The sequence below is a fragment of the Oncorhynchus masou genome, unplaced genomic scaffold, assembly GCF_036934945.1.
Source record: "Oncorhynchus masou masou isolate Uvic2021 unplaced genomic scaffold, UVic_Omas_1.1 unplaced_scaffold_1173, whole genome shotgun sequence".
In the NCBI taxonomy this organism is placed as follows: Eukaryota; Metazoa; Chordata; class Actinopteri; order Salmoniformes; family Salmonidae; genus Oncorhynchus; species Oncorhynchus masou.
Genome location: NW_027001493.1, coordinates 105,756 through 132,395, shown reverse-complemented (window position 1 = coordinate 132,395; position 26,640 = coordinate 105,756). Strand labels below are relative to the sequence as shown.

At 45.1% G+C, this 26,640-nt stretch overlaps 1 protein-coding gene across 1 annotated transcript in view; it reads right to left on the bottom strand.

Moving 5' to 3' along the window:
• The window catches only part of LOC135529513 (beta-chimaerin-like), a 55,895-nt gene that overhangs the window by 25,930 nt on the left and 3,325 nt on the right, over positions 1-26,640 (bottom strand). The window contains exons 2-6 of the mRNA XM_064958203.1: positions 18,003-18,041; positions 11,753-11,808; positions 10,796-10,827; positions 9,849-9,962; positions 9,490-9,763 (exon numbers count right to left, since the gene is read on the bottom strand). Of these exons, the coding sequence (XP_064814275.1) occupies positions 9,490-9,763; positions 9,849-9,962; positions 10,796-10,827; positions 11,753-11,808; positions 18,003-18,041 (515 nt within the window). The remainder of the gene's footprint in view (positions 1-9,489; positions 9,764-9,848; positions 9,963-10,795; positions 10,828-11,752; positions 11,809-18,002; positions 18,042-26,640) is intronic.

The window sequence follows — 26,640 nt, the reverse complement described above, 5'->3', positions numbered from 1 at the left end:
TTTTCTATTATTCATCTTTTATTCCTCTGCATTTTTGGGAAGAGTCAGGAAATATTTCACTGTTTGTCTACACCTGTTGTTTACAAAGCATGTATCTAAAACATTTGACTTAAAAATGGCTGAACGGGTAACAGTCAGGACAGGAGAAGCTGTTTGTCACCTAGATAGACATCCTATCAAAGACCAGGAGGAGGATCTAAACTAGAGCAGAGAGAAGAGTAAGGGATCTGGAGGAAGAGAGAGACAGGCGGATGAAGAAAATGTATGACACAGAAAAAGAAAGGGGGGAGAGGAGGAGGGAGGGGGTATACAGTACGTATTGAGAGAGAGTGTGTGTGTGTGTGTGTGTGTGTGTGTGTGACGGTTATGGTCTTTTTCCCTCGAGGCAGATGGCTTCTTGTCTCAGAGAAGAGTTTAGAATAAAAGACATTTAAAAAAGTCCCTGGTTTCTTTTCAGCAGCCAGGCTCTGTTATTCACTGTGTGGGTGCAGCTGAGCAGACACAGTGGGGAGAACAGAGGATCATGGGAAAATAGAAAATAACACTAGTGTCTTTCTTTCTGTAAGGTCAGATAACCGTCCAAACAAAAACACACCATCTCATACAATTTCATCCAAACATAGACGTGAATGGAGATGTAGTCAGTGATAAAGTCTGTTTCACTATTCAGAAAGTGTAGTGAAAGGAAAACGTACCGTGCCAATTAAAACAGGCCTGTGTCTGGAAGTATGACAGATCAACGTTGAAAGCCTTCTGCCGTTTACAAAGTATGGAGCTACTGTACAAAATATTTATTGTAGTAGCTCAATTATTTCCCAACAACATCTTTATTCGTCATGTTGTTTCCAACAGACTAACAGGTTGCTCAAGGACGAGGTCATTAAACTTCCAAACACAAACAAACTACCATGACCTCAGAATAATATCCAAGCAGGCGAACCTGACATTATAGAACTAGAACCAGAACATGGACTAGAAATGCATTGATCACCTTCTTCCATCTCCCCTCCAGCACCAGTTACATTACACCAGTTGTGAGTCTCAAACGGCTCCCTATTTCCTGCATAGTGCACTTCTTTTGACCAAAGCCCTGAGGGACCAGAGGGTATAGGGTGCCATTTGGGAAGCTGTTGTTATAGGAGGAAACTGGCAGGAGGTTGGCCACTGTGGCAACTCCCAGCACAAGTACACAGACACATTGAGCCGTGTGAACAGAGGAGGCTGACACACAGCAGGTCGCCAGACAGGTTGAGTGAGTCTCCTCCCCCCCCCTTCGGGAGGAATGTACACACACACACACACACACACACACACACACCTGAATGAGGATTTACAAGAGAGAGTAAAGACAGTATGTGAGGGAGCATGTTTACTGTAGCTAATGTGTGTCTGAAAACACAGACTGATACTGGACAGAGTATTGTAGTACACTGTTAACTAAAGACAGTAAAGATACTGGACAGAGTATTATAGTACAGTGTTAACTAAAGACAGTAAAGATACAGACTGATACTGGACAGAGTATTATAGTACAGTGTTAACTAAAGACAGTAAAGATACAGACTGATACTGGACAGAGTATTGTAGTACCCTGTTAACTAAAGACAGTAAAGATACTGGACAGAGTATTGTAGTACAGTGTTAACTAAAGACAGTAAAGATACAGACTGATACTGGACAGAGTATTATAGTACAGTGTTAACTAAAGACAGTAAAGATACAGACTGATACTGGACAGAGTATTGTAGTACACTGTTAACTAAAGACAGTAAAGATACTGGACAGAGTATTATAGTACAGTGTTAACTAAAGACAGTAAAGATACAGACTGATACTGGACAGAGTATTGTAGTGCAGTGTTAACTAAAGACAGTAAAGATACAGACTGATACTGGACAGAGTATTATAGTACAGTGTTAACTAAAGACAGTAAAGATACTGGACAGAGTATTATAGTACAGTGTTAACTAAAGTCAGTAAAGATACTGGACAGAGTATTGTAGTACAGTGTTAACTAAAGTCAGTAAAGATACTGGACAGAGTATTGTAGTACAGTGTTAACTAAAGACAGTAAAGATACTGGACAGAGTATTGTAGTACAGTGTTAACTAAAGACAGTAAAGATACAGACTGATACTGGACAGAGTATTATAGTACAGTGTTAACTAAAGACAGTAAAGATACTGGACAGAGTATTATAGTACAGTGTTAACTAAAGACAGTAAAGATACTGGACAGAGTATTGTAGTACAGTGTTAACTAAAGTCAGTAAAGATAGACTGATACTGGACAGAGTATTGTAGTACAGTGTTAACTAAAGTCAGTAAAGATACTGGACAGAGTATTGTAGTACAGTGTTAACTAAAGTCAGTAAAGATACTGGACAGAGTATTGTAGTACAGTGTTAACTAAAGACAGTAAAGATACTGGACAGAGTATTGTAGTACAGTGTTAACTAAAGACAGTAAAGATACTGGACAGAGTATTGTAGTACAGTGTTAACTAAAGACAGTAAAGATACAGACTGATACTGGACAGAGTATTATAGTACAGTGTTAACTAAAGACAGTAAAGATACTGGACAGAGTATTGTAGTACAGTGTTAACTAAAGACAGTAAAGATACAGACTGATACTGGACAGAGTATTGTAGTACACTGTTAACTAAAGTCAGTAAAGATACTGGACAGAGTATTGTAGTGCAGTGTTAACTAAAGTCAGTAAAGATACTGGACAGAGTATTGTAGTACACTGTTAACTAAAGTCAGTAAAGATACTGGACAGAGTATTGTAGTGCAGTGTTAACTAAAGACAGTAAAGATACAGACTGATACTGGACAGAGTATTGTAGTACACTGTTAACTAAAGACAGTAAAGATACTGGACAGAGTATTATAGTACAGTGTTAACTAAAGACAGTAAAGATACAGACTGACACTGGACAGAGTATTGTAGTACACTGTTAACTAAAGACAGTAAAGATACTGGACAGAGTATTGTAGTGCAGTGTTAACTAAAGACAGTAAAGATACAGACTGATACTGGACAGAGTATTGTAGTACACTGTTAACTAAAGACAGTAAAGATACTGGACAGAGTATTGTAGTACAGTGTTAACTAAAGTCAGTAAAGATACTGGACAGAGTATTATAGTACAGTGTTAACTAAAGACAGTAAAGATACTGGACAGAGTATTGTAGTACAGTGTTAACTAAAGTCAGTAAAGATAGACTGATACTGGACAGAGTATTGTAGTACAGTGTTAACTAAAGTCAGTAAAGATACTGGACAGAGTATTGTAGTACAGTGTTAACTAAAGTCAGTAAAGATACTGGACAGAGTATTGTAGTACAGTGTTAACTAAAGACAGTAAAGATACTGGACAGAGTATTGTAGTACAGTGTTAACTAAAGACAGTAAAGATACTGGACAGAGTATTGTAGTACAGTGTTAACTAAAGACAGTAAAGATACAGACTGATACTGGACAGAGTATTATAGTACAGTGTTAACTAAAGACAGTAAAGATACTGGACAGAGTATTGTAGTACAGTGTTAACTAAAGACAGTAAAGATACAGACTGATACTGGACAGAGTATTGTAGTACACTGTTAACTAAAGTCAGTAAAGATACTGGACAGAGTATTGTAGTGCAGTGTTAACTAAAGTCAGTAAAGATACTGGACAGAGTATTGTAGTACACTGTTAACTAAAGTCAGTAAAGATACTGGACAGAGTATTGTAGTGCAGTGTTAACTAAAGACAGTAAAGATACAGACTGATACTGGACAGAGTATTGTAGTACACTGTTAACTAAAGACAGTAAAGATACTGGACAGAGTATTATAGTACAGTGTTAACTAAAGACAGTAAAGATACAGACTGATACTGGACAGAGTATTGTAGTACAGTGTTAACTAAAGACAGTAAAGATACTGGACAGAGTATTGTAGTGCAGTGTTAACTAAAGACAGTAAAGATACTGGACAGAGTATTGTAGTACACTGTTAACTAAAGACAGTAAAGATACTGGACAGAGTATTATAGTGCAGTGTTAACTAAAGACAGTAAAGATACAGACTGATACTGGACAGAGTATTGTAGTACACTGTTAACTAAAGACAGTAAAGATACTGGACAGAGTATTATAGTACAGTGTTAACTAAAGACAGTAAAGATACAGACTGATACTGGACAGAGTATTGTAGTACACTGTTAACTAAAGACAGTAAAGATACTGGACAGAGTATTGTAGTACAGTGTTAACTAAAGACAGTAAAGATACAGACTGATACTGGACAGAGTATTGTAGTACACTGTTAACTAAAGACAGTAAAGATACTGGACAGAGTATTATAGTACAGTGTTAACTAAAGACAGTAAAGATACAGACTGATACTGGACAGAGTATTGTAGTACAGTGTTAACTAAAGACAGTAAAGATACTGGACAGAGTATTGTAGTACAGTGTTAACTAAAGACAGTAAAGATACTGGACAGAGTATTGTAGTGCAGTGTTAACTAAAGACAGTAAAGATACAGACTGATACTGGACAGAGTATTGTAGTACACTGTTAACTAAAGACAGTAAAGATACTGGACAGAGTATTATAGTACAGTGTTAACTAAAGACAGTAAAGATACAGACTGATACTGGACAGAGTATTGTAGTGCAGTGTTAACTAAAGACAGTAAAGATACTGGACAGAGTATTGTAGTACACTGTTAACTAAAGACAGTAAAGATACTGGACAGAGTATTATAGTGCAGTGTTAACTAAAGACAGTAAAGATACAGACTGATACTGGACAGAGTATTGTAGTACAGTGTTAACTAAAGACAGTAAAGATACTGGACAGAGTATTGTAGTACAGTGTTAACTAAAGACAGTAAAGATACTGGACAGAGTATTGTAGTACACTGTTAACTAAAGTCAGTAAAGATACTGGACAGAGTATTGTAGTGCAGTGTTAACTAAAGACAGTAAAGATACAGACTGATACTGGACAGAGTATTGTAGTACACTGTTAACTAAAGACAGTAAAGATACTGGACAGAGTATTGTAGTACAGTGTTAACTAAAGACAGTAAAGATACAGACTGATACTGGACAGAGTATTGTAGTACACTGTTAACTAAAGACAGTAAAGATACTGGACAGAGTATTATAGTACAGTGTTAACTAAAGACAGTAAAGATACAGACTGATACTGGACAGAGTATTGTAGTACAGTGTTAACTAAAGACAGTAAAGATACTGGACAGAGTATTGTAGTACAGTGTTAACTAAAGACAGTAAAGATACTGGACAGAGTATTGTAGTGCAGTGTTAACTAAAGACAGTAAAGATACAGACTGATACTGGACAGAGTATTGTAGTACACTGTTAACTAAAGACAGTAAAGATACTGGACAGAGTATTATAGTACAGTGTTAACTAAAGACAGTAAAGATACAGACTGATACTGGACAGAGTATTGTAGTACAGTGTTAACTAAAGACAGTAAAGATACTGGACAGAGTATTGTAGTGCAGTGTTAACTAAAGACAGTAAAGATACTGGACAGAGTATTGTAGTACAGTGTTAACTAAAGACAGTAAAGATACTGGACAGAGTATTATAGTGCAGTGTTAACTAAAGACAGTAAAGATACAGACTGATACTGGACAGAGTATTGTAGTACACTGTTAACTAAAGACAGTAAAGATACTGGACAGAGTATTATAGTACAGTGTTAACTAAAGACAGTAAAGATACAGACTGATACTGGACAGAGTATTGTAGTACAGTGTTAACTAAAGACAGTAAAGATACTGGACAGAGTATTATAGTACAGTGTTAACTAAAGACAGTAAAGATACTGGACAGAGTATTGTAGTGCAGTGTTAACTAAAGACAGTAAAGATACTGGACAGAGTATTATAGTACAGTGTTAACTAAAGACAGTAAAGATACTGGACAGAGTATTGTAGTGCAGTGTTAACTAAAGACAGTAAAGATACAGACTGATACTGGACAGAGTATTGTAGTACACTGTTAACTAAAGACAGTAAAGATACTGGACAGAGTATTGTAGTACAGTGTTAACTAAAGACAGTAAAGATACAGACTGATACTGGACAGAGTATTGTAGTACACTGTTAACTAAAGACAGTAAAGATACTGGACAGAGTATTATAGTACAGTGTTAACTAAAGACAGTAAAGATACAGACTGATACTGGACAGAGTATTGTAGTACACTGTTAACTAAAGACAGTAAAGATACTGGACAGAGTATTGTAGTACAGTGTTAACTAAAGACAGTAAAGATACTGGACAGAGTATTGTAGTGCAGTGTTAACTAAAGACAGTAAATATACAGACTGATACTGGACAGAGTATTGTAGTACACTGTTAACTAAAGACAGTAAAGATACTGGACAGAGTATTGTAGTACACTGTTAACTAAAGACAGTAAAGATACAGACTGATACTGGACAGAGTATTGTAGTACCCTGTTAACTAAAGTCAGTAAATATACTGGACAGAGTATTGTAGTACAGTGTTAACTAAAGACAGTAAAGATACTGGACAGAGTATTGTAGTGCAGTGTTAACTAAAGACAGTAAAGATACAGACTGATACTGGACAGAGTATTGTAGTACACTGTTAACTAAAGACAGTAAAGATACTGGACAGAGTATTGTAGTACAGTGTTAACTAAAGTCAGTAAAGATACAGGCCATTAGAACAAGCCTGGCTCCACTCCATAGGGACATATGCTACATCCCAAATGGCAACCTATTCCCTAACTTAGTACATTACTGTTAACCAGAGCACTATAGGCCCTGGTCAAAGGTAGTGCACTATAAAAGGAATATGGTGTCATTTGAGACGTAGAAGAGAGGAAACAGGAGGACTGCACTTTGACCTCCTGCTTTTTTTGGGACATGACAGACTGGCAGGTGTTTGTCCAACACTGAAAGCCTAAAATCAGGAGACCTGTCATTGGCCCAACTCATCATGGTTTCCAAGGCAGCACCCCAAATGGCACCTCTTTAGTGCTCTACTTTTGATCAGGACTCATAGGGCTCTGGTCAAAAGTAGAGCATTGTATAGGGAATAGGGTGCCAGTTGGAACATAACATAAGCTTGACAGATCGAAGTGTGACACAAAAAACAACACTTTTACAGACACTCTGACATTACTGACTGATAGGCTGGCAGTCTGATGTCAAAACATGCTCTAGATATCCACTCACATGTCTGCTGGGAACCCCCCCCAAATACTATACAAGGTCAGACAGTCTGTACTTGACCAGACCAAATACCCTAGAACATGTACTTTCTGTATATCAGGTCCTGTATGTTTCCTGACAGAAATACAGACCATTCTATGGAGACTCCTCCCGGAGGGGTTTAGTTTTATGTTAAGGATTCATCTACGAACGTGTTGGAATCCGTCAGAGTCCATGAACTACTGACCAAGTTAAGAGCCCGCGGGGATAGGGCCGCCTCCCGCGGGGATAGGGCCGCCTCCCGCGGGGATAGGGCCGCCTCCCGCGGGGATAGGGCCGCCTCCCGCGGGGATAGGGCCGCCTCCCGCGGGGATAGGGCCGCCTCCCGCGGGGATAGGGCCGCCTCCCGCGGGGATAGGGCCGCCTCCCGCGGGGATAGGGCCGCCTCCTGCAGTAAGGGCTTAAGGCTCTCTGTCCTCTTCACTCTAACTCTAGTGGACAGACAGTGACAAGAATAGCACAGCGCTGGTGGGTGTTGGAAAGGAGCTGAGAGGAAACGGCCGCCTTGCAACGCCACTGACTCGGACAGAACTGCCTTGTTGCTGTCAGATGACTGATGGAGACCCATGTGCGTCCCAGATGGCACCCTATTCCCCATATAGGGCATTACTTCTACCAGGGAAAAGGTAGTGCACTACATAGGAAATATAGTGACATTTGGGAGGGATACTGTTAATCAGAACTAAATGATTTGTTCAATATTCCAAGAAGCGCCAGGGATGTGTGGCTGGTATGAGAGGAACAGAGCAGAATGTCAAGACAACTTCACCCAACCAAACATGGATGAAGGAAAGGCTTTGTGATTTTACCATGTTTAACAGTCAAAGACTGAAGAAAAATAACATTTCTAATCACAGCTAAGTGTTGCCACCTAGTGGTGAGATGTGGGACTTGCCAACACCCTAGACCGACACAGTAGAATGAAAGCATTTCACATCAGCTAATATAATGAGTCACAGACAGTCAATATCCTTCAGCAGTTAGTTGATGAGAACAAATGGTGTGAAATGTGTGATTCATCTATAGCCCTAGAACAGTGTCTGTCTGTTACACAATAACATCCCAGTCCTGTTGGTCATCATGACCTTTAATGAGAAGGGATGTCAGGAAGGAACCCCCCCCTGCAGAGACAATAAATGTCTCTTTCTCATGAGAAACGGTTACATAATGAAAAACTCCATCCTTACTGCAGATGCTGATAGAGTAGAAGGTAATGAACATGTTTTAGGGACAGGAGTTTTTCCAGACCATGTGGCGTGACCAGGAAAAACTCTGGTCTGTTAGCTATGGACTGTAAAGGCCCAGAGTTGTTCCTGTTCAGGTCACAACTATAGTCAGGAAACACAACAGTAGTAGATGCATGTTAATACATAGTTAACCTGGTGCTATGGGAGAGAATCACCGTCCCCAATGTCACCACCCCCACCGTCCCCAATGTCACCACCACCACCGTCGTCGCCACCACCACCGTCGCCGCCACCACCACCGTCGCCGCCACCACCATCGTCGCCGCCACCACCGTCGCCGCCACCACCACCGTCGTCGTCACCACAGTCACCACCGATGGGGCCACCACCAACGCCGCCACCACCGTCGCCGTCTCCACCGTCGCCGTCTCCACCGTCGCCGTCTCCACCGTCGCCGCCACCACCGTCGCCGCCACCACCACCGTCGTTGTCACCACAGTCACCACCGACGGGGCCACCACCGACGCCGCCACCACCGACGCCGTCGTCGTCACCACCACCACCGTCGTCGTCACCACAGTCACCACCGATGGGGCCACCACCAACGCCGCCACCACCGCCGCCGTCACCGTCACCGTCTCCACCACCACCACCGTCGTCGTCACCACAGTCACCACCGATGGGGCCACCACCGACGCCGCCGCCACCGACGCCGCCGCCGCCGCCACCACCGTCACAGTCACCACCGATGGGGCCACCACCACCGTCGTCGCCACCACCGTCGTCGTCACCACAGTCACCACCGATGGGGCCACCACCACCGTCGTCGCCACCACCGTCGCCACCACCACAGTCACCACCGATGGGGCCACCACCAATGTCGTCGCCACCACCGTCGTCGTCACCACAGTCACCACCGATGGGGCCACCACCACTCACCAGCCCCACCAATGTCATCAAAGTAACTTTTCATAGCACTTTGTTACATAAAGAATGTGAAAGCGATGTACCGTAATACCTCACCTTCCTGTCCTCTCTCTGGAAGGTGACCCTATGGGGTTCAGTGAGTCTCCGGCTCAGCCGGTGCCCCATCTTGTCCTTCAGCAGGGATGTGTAGCCCAGGTGTTCATAGATGGGGTTGGTGGTCATCTTGGCGATGTACTCTGCTGCCTTGGTCTCGATGTACAGGGTGATGAGGCCATCCGTCACCAGGTCATGGACCGTCTCAAAGCGCTTCTCCCCCACAAAGTGCTTCCCGTCATAGAACAGTCTGTAGTTCAGGGTCTGGTGCCCAAACCTGGGGAGAGAGAGGTAGAGCGAGTGGGCAGGTGGGGAGAGCATTTCGTAAGTAAATGTGTGTGTGTGTGTACTGTGTACAGTACCTTAAGGCCAAGGTGTGTGTCCCTGGCTGTCTCTGGCTCTCTCTGACAAGGTAAGCCCCCTCTGCTCCTCCCAGTAGCTCATCTGCAGACTCTCTGGATAGCATGCCATGGAACCTTGAGAGAGCCACAAGTCACCCGTCAACGCCGCCACACGTCACCGCCGCCACAAATCACCCGTCACCGCCGCCACACGTCTCCCGTCACCGCCGCCACACGTCTCCCGTCAACGCCGCCACACGTCTCCCGTCAACGCCGCCACACGTCTCCCGTCAACGCCGCCACACGTCTCCCGTCAACGCCGCCACAAGTCTCCCGTCAACGCCGCCACAAGTCTCCCGTCAACGCCGCCACAAGTCTCCCGTCAACGCCGCCACAAGTCTCCCGTCAACGCCGCCACAAGTCTCCCGTCAACGCCGCCACAAGTCTCCGTCAACGCCGCCACAAGTCTCCCGTCAACGCCGCCACAAGTCTCCCGTCAACGCCGCCACACGTCACCCGTCAACGCCGCCACAAGTCTCCCGTCAACGCCGCCACACGTCACCCGTCAACGCCGCCACACGTCTCCCGTCAACGCCGCCACAAGTTTCCCGTCAACGCCGCCACAAGTCTCCCGTCAACGCCGCCACAAGTCTCCCGTCAACGCCGCCACAAGTCTCCCGTCAACGCCGCCACAAGTCTCCCGTCAACGCCGCCACACTTCACCCGTCAACGCCGCCACAAGTCTCCTGTCAATGCTGTGGCCTCGTCTACGGACCTTGAGGTCTCTGTCCCTCTGGATTTAACACTCAATTATCTCCATCCTCTTGCACACACACGGACACACACAGCTTCAACACCCTAAGCACATGTAAAGCTTGACGTTAATGATAAATCACGCAGCTAGAGCCAGTCTCCCCAGCAGCTGTATTAGAATATGGATGAAAATCAAAGTCAGTCTCACTACTCACTCTCTGCCGTAATATTTGGGTCTGGTCTCCATCTGTAAATCCAGAGGAAAGAGAAAAGACACATTGGCTGACAGAGACATAGTCAGTTGAAAGGTCACTTCAATGGCTTGGCCAAGAAGGATAAATGTTTCATAAAGGATGCCTGTCTCTGTTGGGGAACAGATATTTATTGCTTTCTGTCTGTCTCTCTCTGCCTGTCTGTGTCTCTCTGCCAATTCCATTTGGGAAACATATGTTCACATTGCCAAGCAAAAATGAAGTGAAAGTGAAATAAAACTAACGTACAGTAAACAAACTCAAGTTGTTTTTTTATTTAAAAAATTCAAATGGCATATTAAGTATATATATACATATATACAGTGTTGAAATGTGCAAATAGTTCATGTCCAAAAGGGAAATAAATATAGGTTGTATTTACAATGGTGTTTGTTCTACACTGGTTGCCCTTTTCTTGTGGCAACAGGTCACAAATCTTGCTGATTTGATGGCACACTGTGGAATTTCACCCAGTAGATATGGGAGTTTTTCAAAATTGGATTTGTTTTCAAATTCTTTGTGAGTTTGTGTAATCTGAGGGAAATGTGTCACTCTAATATGGTCATACATTTGGCAGGACGTTAGGAAGTGCAGCTCAGTTTCCACCTCATTTTGTGGGCAGTGTGCACATAGCCTGTCTTCTGTTGAGATCCAGGTCAGGTATTCTGCCACTGTGTACTCTCTGTTTAGGGCCAAATAGCATTCTAGTTTGCTCTGTGTGACTCTCCATCTTTCATTCTGCCAATTGCCGGACCTCTTTACCATTCAGTGCCAGATTAGAGATAAGAAAACGACAATGTGGTAAATTATTAGTTTATCAGAATGTTCGTTACATTATCACAACAGATCAGGCATCCTATCACAAAGTACTGTAGTCTATATTTTGTAAGCTTATAATCTTTAAAGAGGTGCAGTGCTGACCTCCTTAGGGCAGGTCATCCTCTTGGGCCGAGGAGCTTCCTGCTGGAGCCGGTACACTGTTAGAGACAAACATGGACTGTCAAGTAAAAAGCATCATATTCAGTATTAGAATGGCTGCACTGCTGAGGACACGATATGTACGCGTCGAGAGAGTTACACAGCCTTAAGGACGCAACACAGTCTACGGAAACTGAGCCAACGGTGGTCCGTTTCGCGTCGAGAGAGTTACACAGCCTTAAGGACGCAACACAGTCTACGGAAACTGAGCCAACGGTGGTCCGTTTCGCGTCGAGAGAGTTACACAGCCTTAACTTCTTGAAACTCCCCAACCCGGATCCGGGATTGTGACTAAGCCTCAGGCTCATTAGCATAACGCAACGTTAACGATTTCTGAAAATCGCAAATAAAATTAAAATAATGCGTTTGCTCTCAAGCTTAGCCTTTTCTTAACAACACTGTCATCTCAGATTTTCAAAATATGCTTTTGAACCATAGAAATTGACTAATTTGTGTAAGAGTATGCAAAGCTAGCATAGCATTTTGTGTAGCATGTAGCACGCAACATTTTCACAAAAACCAGATAACCAAATAAATAAAATCATTTACCTTTGAAGAGCTTCTGATGTTTTCAATGAGGAGACTCCCAGCCACATACCAAATGCGCAGTGTTTCCTGAAAGCGTCTGTGTGTAGGAGAAATCGTTCCGTTTTCTACATTGCGCCTGGCTACCGAAACGAACCGAAAATGCAGTCACCTACAACGTGAAACTTTTTCCGGATTAACTACATAATATCGACCGAAACATGGCAAACGTTGTTTGGAATCAATCCTCAAGGTGTTTTTTCACATATCTCTTCATTGACATGCAGTTCATGGAAGCTTGCTTCTCTCTCTGTGCCCCATGGAAAAATACTGGCAGGTGACTTTTGCGCACCAATTTCGGCGCAGGACACCGGGCGGACACGTGGTAAATGTGGTCTCTTATGGTCAATCTTCCAACGATCTGCCTACAAATACGTCACAATGCTGCACCTTGGGGAAACGACAGAAAGGGCAGACTCATTCCTCTTGCGTTCACAGCCATATAAGGAGATCATGAAAGACAGAGCCTCAAAAATCCTTGTCATTTCCTGGATGCCAAGTCATCTTGGTTTTGCCTGAAGCTCACGTTAAAGGGCACACACAGAGAAGATATTTGTATTTCTGGACACGTCAGAGTGTTTTCTTTCGAACAGTAGCAATTATATGCATAGTCGAGCATCTTTTTGTGACAAAATATCTTGTTTAAAACGGGAACGTTTTTCTTCCAAAAATGAAATAGCGCCACCATAAGTGTAAGAGGTTAAGGACGCCACACAGTCTACGGAAACTGAGCCAACGGTGGTCCGTTTCGCGTCGAGAGAGTTACACAGCCTTAAGGACGCAACGCAGTCTACGGAGACTGAGCCAACGGTGGTCCGTTTCTCGTCGAGAGAGTTACACAGCCTTAAGGACGCAACACAGTCTACGGAAACTGAGCCAACGGTGGTCCGTTTCGCGTCGAGAGAGTTACACAGCCTTAAGGACGCAACACAGTCTACGGAAACTGAGCCAACGGTGGTCCGTTTCGCGTCGAGAGAGTTACACAGCCTTAAGGACGCAACACAGTCTACGGAAACTGAGCCAACGGTGGTCCGTTTCGCGTCGAGAGAGTTACACAGCCTTAAGGACGCAACACAGTCTACGGAAACTGAGCCAACGGTGGTCCGTTTCGCGTCGAGAGAGTTACACAGCCTTAAGGACGCAACACAGTCTACGGAAACTGAGCCAACGGTGGTCCGTTTCGCGTCGAGAGAGTTACACAGCCTTAAGGACGCCACACAGTCTACGGAAACTGAGCCAACGGTGGTCCGTTTCGCGTCGAGAGAGTTACACAGCCTTAAGGACGCAACACAGTCTACGGAAACTGAGCCAACGGTGGTCCGTTTCGCGTCGAGAGAGTTACACAGCCTTAAGGACGCAACACAGTCTACGGAAACTGAGCCAACGGTGGTCCGTTTCGCGTCGAGAGAGTTACACAGCCTTAAGGACGCAACACAGTCTACGGAAACTGAGCCAACGGTGGTCCGTTTGCGTCGAGAGAGTTACACAGCCTTAAGGACGCAACACAGTCTACGGAAACTGAGCCAACGGTGGTCCGTTTCGCGTCGAGAGAGTTACACAGCCTTAAGGACGCAACACAGTCTACGGAAACTGAGCCAACGGTGGTCCGTTTCGCGTCGAGTTCCAAAAATTCAGACGGAACAAAGACTATGTAGACAGCAAAACAAACAGACCTCCTTCAGCTCCGTTTACGTAGACTGTAGACCGCTTCACACACACAGAGACACTAATTCATGCATTATTTCCCTATGGGACAATAAAGTTCAGTAACGTATTCATTCATCACTGTATGGGGTCATCAGCTGGACATACAGTACCAATACAGTCCAGCCATCCCCAATGTATTCATCTCCTTTAAGTCCCATTTTCACTCCACAGCTACCAGGCCGGTCCGGATTATTTTTCAAACATTTTGTGCACAAATTTGTTTACATCCCTGTGAGTGAGCATTCCTCCTTTGCCAAGATAATCCATCCACCTGACAAGTTACTGGCCTTGCCATATATGTTCAAGCAGATGTCTAATCATTTATTTGAGTTACACAATTATTAATAACGCCCCAATGCACTCCTCTTGCAGCTCACTGTCACATGCTACATGTACAACACTATTTTTAACCATGGAACGTGTGTGTGCAGTGGTCCCAGCAGACTTGGAAGGGGCACTAGATTCTGAGGAGTTAAAACTGTCCGGTAGGAAGTTAGAAGGTTATAGTTGCTCTAATATTGGACATGCAGCATACAGTCTCTGTATGTATGACAGTATGATTCAAAGATGGCTGGCTCACTTTTAGCCGAACTCAGAGCAAAGTCAACAAGGAACAGTAGGAACACCAGGAGCGGTTAGCGAAGTCGAAGATATCCACGGGCTAATGTCTCTCAGTGGTTTATATGACAGGTCCCATAGATCACCAAACCCTCTGTGTGAATGTCAATGAATATTACAGAGGGATACATCCCAAATGGCACCCTATTCCCTATGTAGTGCAGTACTGTAGATCAGGGCTCATAGTGTACTATATAGAGAATAGGGTGCCATTTGGGACATAACTTTAGTCTAGGGCCTTAGTGCAGGATACGAACAGTGACTATTAAATCTCAGTACTGGGACACAATGGGGAGACAGTATGCATCCCAAAAGTCACCCTATTCCCCTACATAGTGCACTACATTTGACCAGAACTAAGTACTACAGTAAATAGGGTTTCATTTGAGACGCAGTCAGAGTAGCGCAGTAACATATGCAGCAGCAGCACTGAGCCAAGCTGCCATCATGGATGAAGTGTACTTAAAGACTGAGTACTCGGTGTAAATCAGTGAAACTGTTGAAAATGGAATGGAGAAAAAAACCATGTAGGGAGCGAGATTAAATCACATCTACGGTTAAGACTGCCACAGTATAATATATCACAGCTGAGCTGGGGACACTAGGCCTATTGTCTGTAATGTACCTATTCTAAGGGCTTTACTGGAGACAGATTATACTATACTCATGTGATGCAATAGGAATGTGCATGACACTAAGTGTGTACCAAATAGCACCCTATTCCATACATAGTGCACTACTTTCTAATAACAGAATTATTGGTGAAGAACACAAAATTATACATGTTTACATATTTGGTGCAAAAGTAATGCATTAAATAGGGAACAGGGTGCCACTTGAGGACGCATCCTAAGAATGTTGGACGAAACAGGATTAGAAGAGACAGACAGTGTCTGTCTTCCTCATTGTAATGTAACACAGCATTGGGAGTAGTGCCGTTTCCTCATTGTAATGTAACACAGCATTGGGAGTAGTGCCGTTTCCTCATTGTGATGTAACACAGCATTGGGAGTAGTGCCGTTTCCTCATTGTAATGTAACACAGCATTAGGGAGTAGTGCCGTTTCCTCGTTGTAATGTAACAGCATTGGGAGCAGTGCCGTTTCCTCGTTGTAATGTAACAGCATTGGGAGCAGTGCCGTTTCCTCATTGTAATATAACAGCATTGGGAGTAGTGCCGTTTCCTCATTGTAATATAACAGCATTGGGAGCAGTGCCGTTTCCTCATTGTAATGTAACAGCATTGGGAGCAGTGCCGTTTCCTCATTGTAATGTAACAGCATTGGGAGCAGTGCCGTTTCCTCATTGTAATGTAACACAGCATTAGGGAGTAGTGCCGTTTCCTCGTTGTAATGTAACAGCATTGGGAGCAGTGCCGTTTCCTCGTTGTAATGTAACAGCATTGGGAGCAGTGCCGTTTCCTCATTGTAATATAACAGCGTTGGGAGCAGTGCCGTTTCCTCGTTGTAATATAACAGCATTGGGAGTAGTGCCGTTTCCTCGTTGTAATATAACAGCATTGGGAGTAGTGCCGTTTCCTCGTTGTAATATAACAGCATTGGGAGTAGTGCCGTTTCCTCGTTGTAATATAACAGCATTGGGAGCAGTGCCGTTTCCTCGTTGTAATATAACAGCATTGGGAGTAGTGCCGTTTCCTCGTTGTAATATAACAGCATTGGGAGTAGTGCCGTTTCCTCGTTGTAATATAACAGCATTGGGAGTAGTGCCGTTTCCTCATTGTAATATAACAGCATTGGGAGCAGTGCCGTTTCCTCATTGTAATGTAACAGCATTGGGAGCAGTGCCGTTTCCTCATTGTAATATAACAGCATTGGGAGTAGTGCCGTTTCCTCATTGTAATATAACAGCATTGGGAGCAGTGCCGTTTCCTCATTGTAATGTAACAGCATTGGGAGCAGTGCCGTTTCCTCATTGTAATGTAACAGCATTGGGAGCAGTGCCGTTTCCTCATTGTAATGTAACAGCATTGGGAGTAGTGCCGTTTCCTCATTGTAATGTAACAGCATTGGGAGCAGTGCCGTTTCCTCATTGTAATATAACAGCATTGGGAGCAGTGCCGTTTCCTCATTGTAATATAACAGCATGGGGAGCAGTGCCGTTTCCTCATTGTAATATAACAGCATTGGGAGCGGTGCCGTTTCCTCATTGTAATGTAACAGCATTGGGAGTAGTGTAACAGGTTAAGTCTCTGTACTGAATCTTCCCCACAACAGACTTTTCATGCAGGAGGAGGCAGACTCCTGACTGAGTTTGTTTTAGTCAGGACAACTCACAACAACCAGCAAGACACGGGTTGTCTTCCACGGACACGAACACACACGGGTTGTCTTCCACGGACACGAACACACACGGGTTGTCTTCCACGGACACACACACACACACACACACACACGGGTTGTCTTCCACGGACACACACACACGGGTTGTCTTCCACACACACACACGGGTTGTCTTCCACACACACACACGGGTTGTCTTCCACACACACACGGGTTGTCTTCCACACACACACACGGGTTGTCTTCCACACACACACACACACACACGGGTTGTCTTCCACAGACACACACACACGGGTTGTCTTCCACAGACACACACACACGGGTTGTCTTCCACAGACACACACACACACGGGTTGTCTTCCACAGACACACACACACGGGTTGTCTTCCACACACACACACACACACACGGGTTGTCTTCCACACACACACGGGTTGTCTTCCACACACACACGGGTTGTCTTCCACAGACACACGGGTTGTCTTCCACAGACACGGGTTGTCTTCCACAGACACACACACGGGTTGTCTTCCACGGACATGAAGACATAGTGAGCTCCAGTTGAGGCTGCGGAGGGGAGTACGGCTCGTAATAATGGCTGGAATGGAGTGAATGGAATCATGAACATGGTTGTGTAGGACACTATTCCATTCCAGACATTATTCAGAGCCGTCCTCCCCTCAGCAGCCTCCACTGGTGAGCTCTAAAAATCTCTCTCAGCCAGTGTTAGAAGACTGGAGAGGAGAGAGAAGTAGCAGGAAGCTGTGCTGAGGCATGGCGTGTCCCAAGAAGCCTTACTGTACACACTAACTGTAACAGAGGAGTATTTCTGCTTTAATATCCTTATATGATCACATATAAGAGTCCTTTGTAGTGACATGCAGCAGCCTGGCGGCCATGATGACTAGGCTTCTAGCGTTCCACATTCCTGGTGGACAACCAAGACTTTACAGTGGATAAACAGTACTTCAGACACTTACAGTAAGACTTCCATATGGGCGGTTGGTAATCCTCAGGATCTGAAACGACAACACAGGAGGCGGGTTAGTGGTCAGAGAGAGAGAGAAAGACAGACTCCCATACCTATTGGGGGAAATACCACAGTAGCAAGATTTGTGACCTGTTGCCACAAGATTAAAAGGCAACCAGTGAAGAACAAACACCATTGTAAATATAACCTATACTTATGATTTATTTATTTTCCCTTTCGTACTTTAACTATTTGCACATCATTACAACACGGTGTATGTATCACACACACACACACACACACACACACACACACACACACTTACATTTGAAATGTTTTTATTCTTTTGGAAATTCTCTAAGTGTAATGTTTACTGTTACTTTTTATTTTATAATCCATTTCACTTGCTTTGGCAAACATATGTTTCCCATGCCAATAAAGCCCTTAAATTGGACAGACAGAGAAACAGACAGAGACAGTTCAGAACTAGACAGAAGGGAGGTAAAGGGGTTAGACAACGGGCATATAGAAGCGTTTTATTCTTTCTTGGGTGAATTGTCCGTCTCTCTGCGTCCCAGTTCCATTCCCTCTGAATGGATTATGAACTCATCATCACCATGGTTATTTCAGGGTTGTTTACATCTCAGTCTAGTTATTCTGCTAGACCAGCATAATTATACACAGGGTTTATTCACACTGTGAAGCCTCTTGAGCTACTCATTGCTCAGTGAGTGAATATAGTTGCCACACAACAGATCTATAGCACCTGGTGCAGCGCAGGGATATATCCCTTCTTCACAGATAGATCCATCTTTATAAAACACCTTTAAAGGCAAGCGTTATGCCATGATGACACACAGTATTCATTACCCAAGGACAAAGCAAATTAAAACATGTGGAAATGCAATTTCCAGCCCAATACCCATGAGATCTACTGGAACCTGAGGAGAAATGTGTACTTTAATTGCATGAACGGTTGAGGTTTGTGTTTAGTGAAGGAAAATGTAACCACCATTTCTTACTCCTTGTACTCCGTCATCATGCCCACCCTATTCCCTTACTAACTCATACGTTGGTACAACTTCCTCCTGCATAATATACTACCTACTATATGCACCATAAGTACCTTGACATATGCTTGTATACTGTAACAGGACATGACTAATTAATTAGTATGGCTATACTATGGATCTTCAGCTGGCAAGGCTGTGCATGTCAACCATCCCAGAAACGTAGAAACCTACTGTAGGCTTAAGTCCTCTGCTACCGCACAGACACTCAGTCAGGAATCAGTGTAAATGGAGCTAGTGATACTGCAGCAGGTGGAATGATGATGGAAAGTGTCCTTAATACATCACATCTCTACGGTTCCCGGCAGAAGGATCTCACCGACACGCAGTCAGGAATCAGTGTAAATGGAGCTAGTAATACTGAAGCAGGTGGAATGATGGAAAGTGTCCTTAATACATCACAGCTCTCTACGGTTCGCGGCGGAAGGATCTCACAGACAGCTGGAGTAACTGCATGTGTGAACAATGAATCACATTAAAAAAGGTAAAAAGACAGAGTTCATTTAAAAAGACCCAGGGACATCTATCTAGGGGTCAATATGCCAACCCACTATTCCCCCCCAGGGGACGGGCTGCATGCTAACTACCCTATGGCTGCCACAGGCCCACCTGTAAGAGTCAAGAAGAGCCACGTGTGTGCATGGAGGGGTGTGTCATTGTGCCCTCTCACTCTCAGTAGTGCACTATATTTATAGTCAACAACTCACTGGCAGACCAAACCTGCTTACTGTCATTGTCTGGAACCAACCAGACAATGACAGTCACAGTAAGTTTAGTCTGAGTGAGTGACTGGTCCACTGGATCACCATGTCAACCACACTGAATGTTTTGTTGTCATCATTGGCAATTTCCATACAGTCACAGAGAGCTTTGAGGTGCATATTCAGTGTTGGATCCAAGTGGCACCCTGTTCCCATGAAGTTAGGGTTGAACCAGGATGTGGTCATGAAGCTAGGTTTGAACCAGGATGTGGTCATGAAGCTAGGGTTGAACCAGGATGTGGTCATGAAGCTAGGGTTGAACCAGGATGTGGTCATGAAGCTAGGGTTGAACCAGGATGTGGTCATGAAGCTAGGATTAGGGTTGAACCAGGATGTGGTCATGAAGCTCGAGTTAGGGTTGTGGATTAGGGTTAGGGTTGAACCAGGATGTGGTCATGAAGCTAGGGTTAGGGTTGTGGATTAGGGTTAGGGTTGAACCAGGATGTGGTCATGAAGCTAGAGTTAGGGTTATGGATGAGGGTTAGGGTTGAACCAGGATGTGGTCATGAAGCTAGGGTTGGGTATAGGGAGCCATTAGGGAAGTAACCATACTGGATATACTGGATGTGTCACAAAGCCTTTGTTCAATAGATCTAGAAACAGCACTCAGGAGAGAGACTTTATGGACAAACTTTCCCAACTCAAAACACGGCTTGATTCATAGAAAATTGACTGGCCTTCCGGCTCCATTTACTCCAGTGTGGGCAAATTGCTTGGGGGGGGGGGGGGGGTCATTGTGTCTCTGCTCTGGTGAACAGTCAAAATGAAATGATTCTACTTGGGATCATTTGCAGAATGCTCTCTTTTTAATAACTGGTTATTCTGGAAGGGTATTGTCTGGGGGTGGGAGGTCCTTAAGGGCAGGCCCAGAGCTGACGCATTCTACTCTAGAGGAGTTTAAGGTCCTATTAAGGTCCTGGCGAAGCTCAAGATATAAGGACTTGTTATAACACGCTTAAATAATATGACATGATTGGTTGTGTGTGCTGTATGCGTAGGCATAAGAAAGGGGGTGGGAAAGCTGAAGATATACTGGTTTGAGACTGAATTTCAAATAGGGAAAGTTGAACTGCTGCAGCCTGTGTGTTGTGGAGGAAGAATAGTGAGATAACACACACACACACACACACACACAGACACACACACACACAGTAGCTGGAGGGTAAAGGTTGTCCCCTCAGGAGACAGACAGGATATTCATTGTGATGCCCTTCTGTTACTCACCAGTCATTGGAAGAATTTGATAAAATAATTACAGTGGTGTGTGTGTGTGTGTGTGTGTGTGTGTGTGTGTTCTCAGGGTGTTTGTTTTGGAAGCAAAGAGAATAAGAGATGAATAAAGATCAAGCTTAGCAAAGACGTTCTCCCCTGAGAGGACTTGTGCTCAAGCAAGATTGAACAAAATGTAGATTCCACGTGAGCAGAAGATATTTTTGGCATCTCAGATTGTTCTGGGAATTCTCACATGGAAACTTCATTGGGAGGAAGGATGTTAAACATGCTTTTACATTGGTATCCTCTCCCGTTGGTGTGGAATCACCTTGGAACACGCCTATTCACAGAAAGAGACCCCGCGCTCCTTTCACCATCATCACTATCCATATGGACAGCTAGACCCAACCAAACATATGGCCACACACACAGGGATGTAGCACAGCCCCTGTGGGGAGACCATCTGTGCATCAAACTGTTCTAAAACAAGCATATCCAGACAGCAAGTGTGTGCATGTGTGTGTGTTTGCGTGCACAGGTATGCACAATATGCTATGCAAAATAAATAACAGTTTTGTGGGTTATAAAACCCTTTGGACTGCATACAGTGTGCTGGTTAGGTTAGCACCAGGCCAGGCTCCATCAGTTAGGGAGGAAACACAGTGTGCTGGTTAGGTTAGCACCAGGCCAGGCTCTATCAGTTAGGGAGGAAACACAGTGTGCTGGTTAGGTTAGCACCAGGCCAGGCTCCATCAGTTAGGGAGGAAACACAGTGTGCTGGTTAGGTTAGCACCAGGCCAGGCTCCATCAGTTAGGGAGGAAACACAGTGTGCTGGTTAGGTTAGCACCAGGCCAGGCTCCATCAGTTAGGGAGGAAACACAGTGTGCTGGTTAGGTTAACACCAGGCCAGGCTCCATCAGTTAGGGAGGAAACACAGTGTGCTGGTTAGGTTAGCACCAGGCCAGGCTCCATCAGTTAGGGAGGAAACACAGTGTGCTGGTTAGGTTAGCACCAGGCCAGGCTCCATCAGTTAGGGAGGAAACACAGTGTGCTGGTTAGGTTAACACCAGGCCAGGCTCCATCAGTTAGGGAGGAAAAACAGTGTGCTGGTTAGGTTAGCACCAGGCCAGGCTCCATCAGTTAGGGAGGAAACACAGTGTGCTGGTTAGGTTAGCACCAGGCCAGGCTCCATCAGTTAGGGAGGAAACACAGTGTGCTGGTTAGGTTAGCACCAGGCCAGGCTCCATCAGTTAGGGAGGAAACACAGTGTGCTGGTTAGGTTAGCACCAGGCCAGGCTCCATCAGTTAGGGAGGAAACACAGTGTGCTGGTTAGGTTAGCACCAGGCCAGGCTCCATCAGTTAGGGAGGAAACACAGTGTGCTGGTTAGGTTAGCACCAGGCCAGGCTCCATCAGTTAGGGAGGAAAAACAGTGCTGGTTAGGTTAGCACCAGGCCAGGCTCCATCAGTTAGGGAGGATGGAAACATTAGGCCATTTATTATGTTTTCATAAAAACAGACAACTGTTTAGTTTGTGTTTGTCACTTCGAGGGTGAGAACCTGCTAAAGTTACTACAATGTGAAGAGAATGTAATCCTTATCGTTTGACACCAGTACAGTCCTGAAGCCGGACTAGTCATGACTAGTAAACAGCTTCCACTCCACATGTGAAGGCCTATGTGATGCAGAACAGAGTGGGACAGAAACACCTGCAGGATAATGATGTTGAAGAACAGACGGCTCTCTTCCTTTACAAGACTGTGTCTGCGTCACAAATGGCACACTGTTTCCTATATAGTGCACTGGTGGGCCAGGGCACTATATAGGGAACAGGGTGCCATTTGGGAAGCAACCTATGAGACACACAACCTGCCTCTACTACTATCCAACGGTGTGGTTGCAGGGCTCGGACAGAAGACGAGATACACTCATCCTGTATCCCTCCATTTATTCCCAGCCAGAGTAGGGCAGAGTGTTTGCTGAGAGCCGTGTGACTAACAGTGTGCTGGTGCACACTACTCAGCGCTCCTGTGCCAGGAATGTGGAGGAGTCGTCTCTCAGATCAGTGCACGGACACAAATGGGGGGTTTTTTATCCAGGGGAAAGAAAAATGATTGGTGATAGATTTCACAATCTCTAGTTTTTTTCCAATGGAATGTATGTAATATACAGTGCAAGTCAGTGCCTGGGAAATGGCTTTTCATCAATGGTCTAATCTTCCTCCAACTGTATTACCCAGATTTATATTGTTGGTAACATCCTACAGCGGGATGGATAAACATTGTTGGTAACATCCTACAGCGGGATGGATAAACATTGTTGGTAACATCCTACAGCGGGATGTCTTTCTGTCCATCCTGGTAGTTTCATCAAGAATAACTTCAAAGTCTTGATTGGCTGGACCGACCACGCTCATGTTCTGTAGTTTCCTCACACAACCGCTGTGTCTCCACCGAGAGAGGACGGTCTAGTCAATTAAGGCTTGCAGACTAGAGACTACGGTCACATAGAAACAGCTGAAGACAGCAGCATCACAGCAACATTTGTTTACAGCAGCAGCAGGAAAACAAGGGGCTAATATGAAGCAGAACGTGTTGTGTTCAGATTCATTTCTGAGGTTGCATCCTAAATGGCACCCTATATAGTACACTACTTATGACCAGATCCTTATGGGCCCTGATCAAAAGTAGTGCACTATATAGGGTACAGGGTGTAATTTGTGCTGCAGATGGAGTCATACGCCTCATAGAAAAGATTATTCAAAATGTCTCTGTCAGCCAGAAAGCTCTCCAGGAAGATAATGATAGCCATGTGTGACAGGCCCTCTGTCCCTGGCAGCACAGCACCTCGTAACGTCTGGTAATTATATCGAGAGCCCAACAATAATGACAAGCCTCCACACCACAGTCAGAAAATACTTTCCCTTAAAAAAGATGGTCAAGTGGTAATTCCAGTGCTTTTGGCAACGTACTCATGAGATAATGTCTTGTGAAGTATGAAGTCAGCACAGACAGCCTGTATCAGCCTGGAACGGATCTCGCGTCCCAAATGGCTCCCTATTCCTTATGTCGTGCACTTCATAGATCATAGGGTACCATTTGGGACACAAACATTGTGTCTTGGCTCCCATGGGCAGCAGAGCCTTCTGGGTCATTTCTGTGGTATGGTGGTGCGGTATGGTTGGGTGGGGGATTAGAAGACGCTAAATAAATACAGGCTATCATATCATATGTTCACTCTGACAACGACGACCCAGCAGCAATAGGATCAAAGGTCAGTGCTACTCCCACCCACTGTACATTCTGGAACTTTTGGTCACATTGTTATCTTAACCTGAGTCAATCATATAGAGAATAGAAAAAGACTGATGTCACAAATGTTCAGAATATGACCTGGAAAAGTGCCACAGCTGCTCAAACAAACTGAGTGTGAAACAGCAGTCGCAGGCTGAAGCCTCCTCCTGAACACACAGTATAACAGAGTGTGAAACGGCAGTCGCTGGCTGTAGCCTCCTCCTGAACACACAGTATAACAGAGTGTGAAACAGCAGTCGCTGGCTGAAGCCTCCTCCTGAACACACAGTATAACAGAGTGTGAAACAGCAGTCGCTGGCTGTAGCCTCCTCCTGAACACACAGTATAACAGAGTGTGAAACAGCAGTCGCTGGCTGAAGCCTCCTCCTGAACACACAGTATAACAGAGTGTGAAACAGCAGTCGCTGGCTGAAGCCTCCTCCTGAACACACAGTATAACAGAGTGTGAAACAGCAGTCGCAGGCTGAAGCCTCCTCCTGAACACACAGTATAACAGAGTGTGAAACGGCAGTCGCTGGCTGTAGCCTCCTCCTGAACACACAGTATAACAGAGTGTGAAACGGCAGTCGCTGGCTGTAGCCTCCTCCTGAACACACAGTATAACAGAGTGTGAAACAGCAGTCGCTGGCTGTAGCCTCCTCCTGAACACACAGTATAACAGAGTGTGAAACAGCAGTCGCTGGCTGTAGCCTCCTCCTGAACACACAGTATAACAGAGTGTGAAACAGCAGTCGCTGGCTGTAGCCTCCTCCTGAACACACAGTATAACAGAGTGTGAAACAGCAGTCGCTGGCTGTGGCCTCCTCCTGAACACACAGTATAACAGAGTGTGAAACAGCAGTCGCAGGCTAAAGCCTCCTCCTGAACACACAGTATAACAGAGTGTGAAACAGCAGTCGCTGGCTGTAGCCTCCTCCTGAACACACAGTATAACAGAGTGTGAAACAGCAGTCGCTGGCTGTAGCCTCCTCCTGAACACACAGTATAACTGAGTGTGAAACAGCAGTCGCAGGCTGAAGCCTCCTCCTGAACACACAGTATAACAGAGTGTGAAACAGCAGTCGCTGGCTTAGCCTCCTCCTGAACACACAGTATAACAGAGTGTGAAACAGCAGTCGCAGGCTGAAGCCTCCTCCTGAACACACAGTATAACAGAGTGTGAAACAGCAGTCGCTGGCTTAGCCTCCTCCTGAACACACAGTATAACAGAGTGTGAAACAGCAGTCGCTGGCTGTAGCCTCCTCCTGAACACACAGTATAACAGAGTGTGAAACAGCAGTCACTGGCTGTAGCCTCCTCCTGAACACACAGTATAACTGAGTGTGAAACAGCAGTCGCTGGCTGTAGCCTCCTCCTGAACACACAGTATAACAGAGTGTGAAACAGCAGTCGCTGGCTGTAGCCTCCTCCTGAACACACAGTATAACAGAGTGTGAAACAGCAGTCGCTGGCTGAAGCCTCCTCCTGAACACACAGTATAACAGAGTGTGAAACAGCAGTCGCTGGCTGTAGCCTCCTCCTGAACACACAGTATAACAGAGTGTGAAACAGCAGTCGCTGGCTGTAGCCTCCTCCTGAACACACAGTATAACAGAGTGTGAAACAGCAGTCGCTGGCTGTGGCCTCCTCCTGAACACACAGTATAACAGAGTGTGAAACAGCAGTCGCTGGCTAAACCTCCTCCTGAACACACAGTATAACAGAGTGTGAAACAGCAGTCGCTGGCTGTAGCCTCCTCCTGAACACACAGTATAACAGAGTGTGAAACAGCAGTCGCAGGCTGAAGCCTCCTCCTGAACACACAGTATAACAGAGTGTGAAACAGCAGTCGCAGGCTGAAGCCTCCTCCTGAACACACAGTATAACAGAGTGTGAAACAGCAGTCGCTGGCTGTAGCCTCCTCCTGAACACACAGTATAACAGAGTGTGAAACAGCAGTCGCTGGCTGTAGCCTCCTCCTGAACACACAGTATAACAGAGTGTGAAACAGCAGTCGCTGGCTGTAGCCTCCTCCTGAACACACAGTATAACAGAGTGTGAAACAGCAGTCGCAGGCTAAACCTCCTCCTGGACACACAGTATAACAGAGTGTGAAACAGCAGTCGCTGGCTAAACCTCCTCCTGAACACACAGTATAACAGAGTGTGAAACAGCAGTCGCAGGCTGTAGCCTCCTCCTGAACACACAGTATAACAGAGTGTGAAACAGCAGTCGCTGGCTGTGGCCTCCTCCTGAGTATAGATAAGCGTGTGGTGCCCATGTTTGTCAGGGTATAAAGGACAAACAACCCC